The sequence below is a fragment of the Tupaia chinensis genome, unplaced genomic scaffold (assembly GCF_000334495.1).
Source record: "Tupaia chinensis unplaced genomic scaffold, TupChi_1.0 Scaffold149892_1, whole genome shotgun sequence".
Lineage (NCBI taxonomy): Eukaryota > Metazoa > Chordata > Mammalia > Scandentia > Tupaiidae > Tupaia > Tupaia belangeri.
This window is the reverse complement of record NW_006209736.1, coordinates 184,900-195,064: the sequence shown is the minus strand read 5'-3', so window position 1 is coordinate 195,064 and position 10,165 is coordinate 184,900. Positions and strand designations below refer to the sequence as shown.

General features: G+C 45.8%; 1 protein-coding gene and 1 pseudogene across 1 annotated transcript; one reads left to right on the top strand and one right to left on the bottom strand.

The window, feature by feature from the left end:
- Positions 1-2,375: 2,375 nt before the first annotated feature.
- LOC114006717 (protein FAM236B-like) lies at positions 2,376-3,150 on the bottom strand. The gene is made up of 3 exons (XM_027769484.1): positions 3,017-3,150; positions 2,668-2,831; positions 2,376-2,517 (listed from the first exon to the last, which is right to left on the bottom strand). The coding sequence occupies exons 1-3, from the start codon at positions 3,050-3,052 to the stop codon at positions 2,490-2,492; spliced, it is 228 nt and encodes a 75-aa protein (XP_027625285.1). The 5' UTR covers positions 3,053-3,150; the 3' UTR covers positions 2,376-2,489.
- A 3,857-nt stretch (positions 3,151-7,007) lies between these two features.
- LOC102491902 (stress-70 protein, mitochondrial pseudogene) lies at positions 7,008-9,120 on the top strand (annotated as a pseudogene).
- Positions 9,121-10,165: the final 1,045 nt, after the last annotated feature.

Below are 10,165 nucleotides of genomic sequence, written 5' to 3'. Positions count from 1 at the left end.
AGGGAAAGATGATACTTTTTTGTCATTCTTACACCGAATTGCCCTTCTCGAGGTTATAACAAGGTACTTGTGGAAAAATCCTTGCTAATAGGCTACAGTCCTAACAGGTACTTAGGAACAAGTAATACTGTCCCATGACTAAGACAAAGTACATGGGTCCAGATATGTGAGGTATACCTTGAGCTCCTGCCCATCTCCAACAGGCAGCCTTTGACAACTAAACTGGTGTCTTTCTGAGAGGTGTAAAAAAGATACTTAGGGGAAAAACACACACACACACACACACACACACACACACACACACACACACCCCAAAGAGAGGTGGTGGCAGGGAGAATGGGTCAACCTCATGTGGGAGCTTGTCCTGGAGTGTATGCTCTCCCCTGGGTAGGCTGAGAGACTAGAGATGCTGACCCTGAAAAGCTGGGGTTCCCAGTGGGATTCAGCACAACATTTAGTAAGAAGACAAGTGAATGTGATTGGATGGAGGCCCCTGTCATGTAGGTTCACCCTTTAGTCTGTGTCTGAAAGGGACCACCATTGCTCTTTTGGTCTCGGTGATTATCGGTGGCAAATTCTAACAGAATTCTCTATTTTGTTGGTTTAAAGAAGCAAACATGCTCCAACCCCCACACCCCACTCCCTCCATGGACTTCTCCTGCTGATATTTTGTTGCAGCATATGTCAAGGTCACCTTAGGAAGGCAAAGAACCTTTCATATGAAAAGAAACAGTCTTAGTTGGAGACAAGGTCATCTACTGGAAGGCATCTATCCCCCTGGTGGTAGGCTCGTGAGGCTTGGGGCTTGGAAGTTCTCTACACGATTAGGGGTCAAAGACCTTTTCTTACACCTTTACTTCGGATTAGTCCTCCAAGTGTCCCACCCACCCTGTGCTCTATAAACCCTGCCCAATTTTCCTCAGCTGAAAAAGCTGTGTGCTTTTCATTCTTGCGTGCAAATCCCCAGCAGCGTCAGAGCTGTCAGATGTGGAAAACTCACTGTGGACTGGTCACCATCCACTCCAACCAGGTATGAGGAATAAGCAGCACTGCCTCAAGGAGGGTGGATGGCCTTCCAGGGCTAAGGGTCATGCTAATTAGCTCCATCCCTCCATAGCCCACCACCAGCAAAGCTGTCGAGTCTCAAGTCACCTGAGGGCGGCGTCAGTGTTGAAAGCTACATTAAGTATGAGGAAGCAGAAACAGTCAAGCGTGCCAGCATTTATTTGAGGCCCAGTGGCCGATACAGTGGGGAAGAGCAGGGGCATGGGGCAGCAGATGGGTCTTGAAGACCGTTCACAGGTCTGTGTCTTTGGCTCCCCGGGTTTCAGTTTCTCAGTGTCCAGTATCTTCCCCTAGAAAGGAAAGCAGAGTGATAAGTGACCCCCTGGGAGCCCTTGGGAATTCAGGCCTGGCCTGGGGTTCTCTTGATGGAACAGGAAGGGGAGGCAGGTGGGCTTGGCTGTGAGTAGTGAGAGAAGCAGAAGCCGGCTCCAAGCCCTCACCTGAAGGTTTTGGTGAGACATGCCAAGGCTCTTTGGAACTGGGCCCACCAAGACCCTCCCAGAAGAGCAGGCTCCCAGGATGAGACTGTGCCATCAGATGTGCTCTCTTTCATGCCAAGAAGACAAGTGAATGTGATTGGATGGAGGCCCCTGTCATGTAGGTTCACCCTTTAGTCTGTGTCTGAAAGGGACCACCATTGCTCTTTTGGTCTCGGTGATTATCGGTGGCAAATTCTAACAGAATTCTCTATTTTGTTGGTTTAAAGAAGCAAACATGCTCCAACCCCCACACCCCACTCCCTCCATGGACTTCTCCTGCTGATATTTTGTTGCAGCATATGTCAAGGTCACCTTAGGAAGGCAAAGAACCTTTCATATGAAAAGAAACAGTCTTAGTTGGAGACAAGGTCATCTACTGGAAGGCATCTATCCCCCTGGTGGTAGGCTCGTGAGGCTTGGGGCTTGGAAGTTCTCTACACGATTAGGGGTCAAAGACCTTTTCTTACACCTTTACTTCGGATTAGTCCTCCAAGTGTCCCACCCACCCTGTGCTCTATAAACCCTGCCCAATTTTCCTCAGCTGAAAAAGCTGTGTGCTTTTCATTCTTGCGTGCAAATCCCCAGCAGCGTCAGAGCTGTCAGATGTGGAAAACTCACTGTGAACTGGTCGCCATCCACTCCAACCAGGTATGAGGAATAAGCAGCACTGCCTCAAGGAGGGTGGATGGCCTTCCAGGGCTAAGGGTCATGCTAATTAGCTCCATCCCTCCATAGCCCACCACCAGCAAAGCTGTCGAGTCTCAAGTCACCTGAGGGCGGCGTCAGTGTTGAAAGCTACATTAAGTATGAGGAAGCAGAAACAGTCAAGCGTGCCAGCATTTATTTGAGGCCCAGTGGCCGATACAGTGGGGAAGAGCAGGGGCATGGGGCAGCAGATGGGTCTTGAAGACCGTTCACAGGTCTGTGTCTTTGGCTCCCCGGGTTTCAGTTTCTCAGTGTCCAGTATCTTCCCCTAGAAAGGAAAGCAGAGTGATAAGTGACCCCCTGGGAGCCCTTGGGAATTCAGGCCTGGCCTGGGGTTCTCTTGATGGAACAGGAAGGGGAGGCAGGTGAGCTTGGCTGTGAGTAGTGAGAGAAGCAGAAGCCGGCTCCAAGCCCTCACCTGAAGGTTTTGGTGAGACATGCCAAGGCTCTTTGGAACTGGGCCCACCAAGACCCTCCCAGAAGAGCAGGCTCCCAGGATGAGACTGTGCCATCAGATGTGCTCTCTTTCATGCCAGACCAGACGTCACATTCCTTGGGGTCTTTTTGCAGACCTTTCATGTACTGCAAAACAGAATAAATAAATAGCCTCGTACTGACGGGACCCGGCTCCTGTTACGTCATTTCGCAATGACCAGGTGCATTCCGTACCCTGTTCTAGGTGCTAGAGATACAGCAGTGAGCTGCAGAGCCCCAACCCCTAGGACCGTAAGGGACATTCCATGACAATAGAGGGAAATCATTCTCACCATTTCAGCAGGTGGAAGGAAGGGAGTGAAGATCATGCTTCCAGGAGATTGTGATGTGCTGGTAGTGACCAACAGGACTTCCCTGGAGAGACCAGCTAAGCTCCTCACTCTGCTGGGTGCAAGGAGGCTGAAGGTCCGCCCCCTCCATGCCCTTCTGCCCCTTCTACCCCACCCCATCGTTCCTCCCTCCTACAGCCCAGTGCACTCTGTTCCAGCAGTGGATACATTCCTGGTATGTGACGTTCCCTCTGTCCCTGTGTCTCTTATCCCCCCCTCTCCAATCTTTCTTTCCTACTTTTCTTTCCCCTCCCCTACCGCTCTCCTCCCAGCATGTCCAAGCCAGGATTCTGCTTGCCGGGCGGAATAGCACTTAGGATCCTCACTGTGAGAGAGAACCGGATGTGCGGACTTCTTCTGGGGATAGCCCATTTCACGTGGCAGTGAATGTTCCACTGCATGTTAGAGTCATTCGTAGTCCCGTTTTCCCCAGGATCATTCAGCTTTTCTAATTGAAAGTCCCATGTCTTGGAAAACCGCTAGGTATAAGACACACTGGAATGGTTGCTTATCCTACTTCATATGGACAGTATTGTTCTAGTTCTGTATATTGATTTTCCCACATTTAACAGTTGAGCCGTCTACATGAAATCCTCATACAGAAGATGTATACTTTCGAGAGTACTAGATGGAGCTGATGGCTCTTGATATCCTCACAGTGTGGAGGTAAATGCAGCACTACTTGTTTGACCTATGAGTACATACCCACTGGAAGCCTAAGATTGGACTTCAGTCATCACTTTTGCTCTTGGGGTGTCACACCAGAGTTCTAGAGGGACCCAGCGTTGTACAGACAAGGTCAAGGAAAGGAGCTGGGAAGAGGTTAATAAGACTCCTGAGGCTGCAGATGAGATTCACACAAGAAACCCTTCCCATTTGTCAGCCCACCACTGGTCTTATAAGGTAATAAGATTAGCAACATCAGAGGTATTGAAACATAGCCTGGGTGGTCACTTGAACAGTCTGCCGCAGAGAGGAGAGTCCTAGTGTTCTCAGACATCCCTGATATTCACAGGATAGTTGTGCCAACCAGAAGTAAATGGCCCTTAGCTGACATGTCCAGAATTACCTCTGATTGCCACAGAAATCAGTACCAAAATTTTGTGTGCTTCTAGGCAAGTTTGCCAAATACTCAAAGTCCTCTAATAAGCGAATAGGTCTGATGGTCTGTCCTCATGTTTTCCCTTTCCTCTCCCTGAATCTATTCCAGTTTGGTTTTTTCTTGCCCCATTCCACTGAACTTAAGAGTTAATGGAACATAAAGTAATAAACAAGGGAAAGCAATGTTTCTTCTTTTTATATAAGACTATGAATAAAATAACTGGGTCAGTACGTTGCTGTTGTTTCTTTGCACATCCTATATAAAGAAACTTCATCCTCATATAAAGAAAATCAAGGGACCAGCAGTTAGCATAATGGCTATGTCGCTGGACTCCCACATAGTCGACCGCAGTTCGCGTCCCGGACCCGGTGGCTTAAATTCACGCTGGGCGCGTGTGCGTGCGTGCCCAAGATCCCGAGAGGAGAATGGAGGAGAAGGGATTGTAGCGTGGCCATCCCCCCTGGGGGGTGATTTCTCACTTTCTATCTCTCTCTCTCTCTTTGTCTGGCGAGCGCACACGCTCTATAGCAAAAACCTCTCCAAAAAAAGAAAAGAAAATCAATCAATTAGTAAGTGGGAAGGTTCTTCCAAACTCCTTGAAAGGGCCCTAAATTCACAGAGAGAAAGGCCCAGGTTTTGTTGAGTGTCCATAAACAAACTTCAGGTTTCCTTGTGTGCACTGAGAGATGTAATGCTCTGCCACCAGGTGGAAGAACCGGAATAAAAAAAAAAAAAACTATCCCCCTCCGAGACACTGAGCTCTTTATGCTATAGTTTTTGAGTGAGTTTTATTAGGGACTGGGGCCAGTCCTGGGGAACTGACCCAAGGGCCTGCCCTTTCAGACACTCCAGTGTATGCCTAGAGCCTGGTCCAAGCTTCCTTATGTTTCTGATGATGTTTAACACAGCATCATCTATCACCAGGAGCTCTGGGCTGGGGGATCAACCTGCCTCCCCATTTGTAACACTGGGAGGTGGTAGGAGGCTGCTTAAGGCAGGACAAGGGCCCACCGTATCTGTCAGTATCTCAAGTTAGTGACATCTATGGTGCTGTAAGGATATTTGGACAGCAGGGAGGCAGGGACAGTAGAATACCATGGTCAGCAACAAAAACTTTGCCAACTGCTGTGGACCAAATTGCTCCCCCCTCCCATTCATATGTTGAAGCCCTTAACCTGCTGTGCAGCTGTATTTGGTGTTAGCGCCTTCAGGAGGCAATTGAGGTTAAATGGAGTCATTACGGTGAAGCCCTGATCCAATAGGACCAGTGTCCATATAAGAAAAGACAAAGAGGACTCACACTTTCTCTCTGCACACACGTGCCAAGGAAAGGCCACGTGAGGACCTAGCGAGAAAGTGACAAACCATCAAGAGAGCTCTCACCAGAAACTGAATTGGCCAGAATATGGATCTTGAACTTCTCAACCTACAGAACTGTGAGAAAATAAATTGCTGCTATTGAAGTTTCTCAGTCTGTGGTATTTTGTTACAACATCCTGGGTAGAGACGAATATATCAACCTTGAGATTTTTGTAAGTCTCCACGTAGTATGCCTGGCCAGGCTTCTCATTCACTGGAGTCTGATGCAGGGTGAGGCTGACAATTCTACCTGGCCTGATAGGATTTTTTTTCCTTCTGAATCTCCTTCCAAAAAATAAGCTACCTCGGTGCAACTGCCTTGAATAGGCCTGTGGTTTTACAGAGAGTCTGTGAGAAGAGTGAGTGAGGTTGAGAAAATGTGATATTAAGAAGATCCACACTGTGGGTGGGATTTCTATCAAGAAATGCTTACCAGATCAGCCCTGAGCTTCATAAGGTGCTGGGATTAACAAGAGTGTAGGGATTCAAGAAAAAGTTGGATTTTTCATTTGAAGTGACTATTAGGGAGCAGAGGGGTCAACTGGATCCTGTCATTCCAGAGATTCGACCAAATAAATCATAGGCACTTTTATTTGTGAAAGCACTTGTCACATGGGAGGATCCCAATAAATATTTATTGACTTGCAAGCAAGATCCTCAGAAGCTCCTGCATGGTGAAAGTGATTATTATTATTATACATACTAACAGTTTCTCTTTTTGAAACACTAGATACAGATATATCACCTGTATTATATATTCCTCCTCCCCCTTTTTTTTACATATAATCCTTGTGTGCTTCCTTCTCACCAAAGGATACTAAACAATACAGATAAAGCAATACTCTCCCTTGTCTATCACATTCCTTCTCCAGCCCCCTCACCAGCAGTTAAGTGTGTTCCCTCAAAAACTCCTCATTCAGTGTACTTACACACCGAGTGTATACAGGTCCTCATGCAAACACAGGCTTCTGTTTTATGGGGCCATAAAAAGCCTATTGGATCATGTAGCATGTATTGTGTGGCCCTTGGGTTTTACATTTTACAGTAAGTCTGAGTGAATTTTTCCTGTCAATTTATGGAGGACTGTCTTGTCATTTTAATCTTTTACATACATTCTAAGTAATGTGCCATAATTCTTTAACTATTTCCACGCATAGGGACCTTCAGGTTGTTTCCCATATTTTTTTTAAAGGATTACTCTTTTTTTCTATTTTATTTTACTTTATAATTTCTTATTTACACATCTTTGTGGGGCACATCTGGACTTTCTTTATATAAGTATATATGCATGTATTTAATTTATCTTATACAATCACTATACATCACTCCAACTTGTAAAGTGAATTTACTCAATATGAATACACTTCACAACAGTCCAGTTGAAGATACCAGAAAAATGCCACCACCACCGAGCTGAGCAGCTCCCGGGCGTTCGAGGGCTTCTTTGCCTTTGCTGCTTCCTTTTCCCTCCAATCCAGCCGCCATGATAAGTGCCAGCCGAGCTGCTGTAGCCCGGCTCATGGGCGCCACAGCCCCCCGGGTCCCCACGGCCGCCTGCCACCAGGATGGCTGGAATGGTTTTAGTCATGAGGCTTTTAGAATTGTCTCAAGGCGGGATTATGCATCGGAAGCAATCAAAGGAGCAGTTGTTGGTATTGATTTGGGTACTACCAACTCCTGTGTGGCAGTTATGGAAGGTAAACAAGAAAAGGTGCTGGAGAATGCTGAAGGTGCCAGAACCACCCCTTCTGTTGTGGCAATTACAGCAGATGGTGAGGCACTTGTTGGCATGCCTGCCAAGGGACAGGCTGTCACCGACCCAAACAATACATTCTGTGCCACCAAGCATCTCATTGGCCAACAATATGATGAACCGGAAGTACAGAAAGACATCAAAAACTTTCCCTTTAAAATTGTCCACGCCTCCAATGGTGATGCCTGGGTTGAGGCTCATGGAAAACCCTATTCTCCAAGTCAGGCTGGAGCATTTGTGTTGATGAAGATGAAAGAAACCAGAAAATTACTTGGGGCATACAGCAAAAATTGCTGTGATCACAGTCCCAGCTTATTTCAATGATCCACAGAGACGGGCTACTAAGGATGCTGGGCAGACATCTGGACTAAATGTGCTTAGAGTGATTAACAAACCCATAGCTGCTGTTCTGGCTTGTGGTCTAGACAAATCAGAAGACAAAGTCATGGCTGTATATGACTTAGGTGGTGGGACTTTTGATATTTCTATCCTGGAAATCCAGAAAGGGGTATTTGAGGTGAAATCTACCAATGGGGACACTTTCTTAGGTGGCAAAGACTTTGACCAGGCCTTGCTACAACACACTGTGAAAGAGTTCAAGAGAGAGACAGGGGTAGATTTGACCAAAGACAACATGGCCCTTCAGAGGGTTTGTGAAGCTGCTGAGAAGGCGAAGTGTGAACTCTCCTCTTCTGTTCAGACTGACATAAATTTGCCGTATCTTACAATGGATGCTTCTGGACCCAAACATTTGAATATGAAGCTGATCCGGGCTCAATTTGAGGGGATTGTCACTGACCTAATCAGGAGGACTATTGCTCCATGCCAGAAAGCTATGCAAGATGCAGAAGCCAGCTAGAGTGACATAGGAGAAGTGATTCTTGTTGGTGGCATGACTAGGATGCCTACAGTTCAGCAGACTGTGCAGGATCTTTTTGGCAGAGCCCCAAGTAAAGCTGTCAATCCTGATGAGGCTGTAGCCATTGGTGCTGCCATTCAGGGAGGTGTGTTGGCTGGTGATGTCACAGATGTATTGCTCCTGGATGTCACTCCCCTGTCTTTGGTTATTGAGACTCTTGGAGGTGTCTTTACCAAATTTATCAACAGAAACACCAGTATTCCAACCAAGAAAAGTCAGGTGTTTCCTACTGCTGCTGATGGACAGACTCAAGTGGAGATTAAAATGTGTCAGGGTGAGAGAGAGATGGCTGGTGACAACAAACTTCTTGGACAGTATACTTTGATTGGAAATCCCCCAGTTCCTCGTGGAGTCCCTCAGATTGAAGTTACATTTGGCAATGATGCCAGTGGGATTGTACATGTTTCTGCTAAAGATAAGGGCACAGGACATGAGCAGTAGATTGTAATACAGTCTTCTGGTGGATTAAGCAAAGATGATATTGAAAATATGGTTAAAAATGCAGAGAAGTATGCCGAAGAAGACCGGCGAAAGAAGGAACGAGTTGAAGCAGTTAATATGGCTGAAGGAATCATTCATGACACAGAAACCAAGATGGAAGAATTCAAGGACCAATTGCCTACAGATGAGTGCAACAAGCTGAAAGAAGAGATTTCCAAAATGAGGGAGCTCCTGGCTCAAAAAGACAGTGAAACAGGAGAAAACATGAGGCAGGCAGCATCCTCCCTTCGGCAGCCATCACTGAAGCTCTTTGAAATGGCATACAAAAAGATGGCATCTGAGCGAGAAGGCTCTGGAAGTTCTGGTACTGGGGAACAAAAGGAAGATCAAAAGGAAGAAAAACAGTAATAGTATCTGTAAATTTGGACAACATAGTATGAAGCTTGGGAGTGAAGGAACTTCTTGAGCAAAAACTTCATCTTTTTACTGTGTTTTTGCAGTATTCTATATGTAATTTCCTTAATATGTAACTTTAGTTATCAGCAGCTAGTGATCATTTAATGGGCAGTGATTCCAAACAGTACAAGGCTCACAATGATCTATCCCCAGCCTGTCATTATTCAGCTGCATGTAAAACGGGGGTATGGATGATTATTGATTATTAACATTGCTTTGTGCTGAAGTGGCCATATTTTCAAGGGTGAAACCTTCTCACACACAAAATAGCCATGAGACTGTATGGGGGATGTGATCCTTCTAGTTAATTACCTACTGCTATACTGGCCTGTTAGATATGGGGTCCTTCCACTGAGGCCTTGCAAGGCAAACCAGCTGTGCCATGGTTATAGGTGGAAGCTGGATCAGTGGAAAATTAAGCTAGCTATTTAGGTACAGCGTTTAAAACAAGGTAGTAAAGAGGCTCCTTAACTTTCCTAAGGTGTACTTTTCTAGTTACCTTCTGGCCTATATGTGGCGCATGCATCCTGATTGTTCTTTTTGATCCATTCTGGACTTTTAAAAAAAAATAAATATGAAAAGAAAAAAAAAGATACCATACACATTCCCATCAACAGATAATCATCCATTTCTGTTTTCAAATGTTTCCCCATTATCCTTGTTTATAGAGGAAAGATGGATGCACAGAAATAAAATTTTGGAATGAAATCCTACATGCATTTAGCATTGAGTAGCCCTTGATAAATGGATCTACAAAGAGTTGGCACCAATTCAAGCTCCCAGGGACACTGTAGGCTAATATTCATAATATTCATTGTCCTTCACTGTTGCTCTTGATGTAATTCATCCCTTAAGTATTACTATTTGCCAATTTGATGGCAGAAATATGAGAAGTGTTAAGAAAAAGCATTCCTTACAAAAACCAAGAAGGTCCATGGCTGGTCATCTCTGAGAGCCTATACTCAGAGGTCACTCCCAGTGGCACCACTGAAGAGTGGCTGAGAAAGGGGCAAACTCAACAGAACATGGTTGGAAGAACATCAGTGGGTCAAGAGAAGGCTC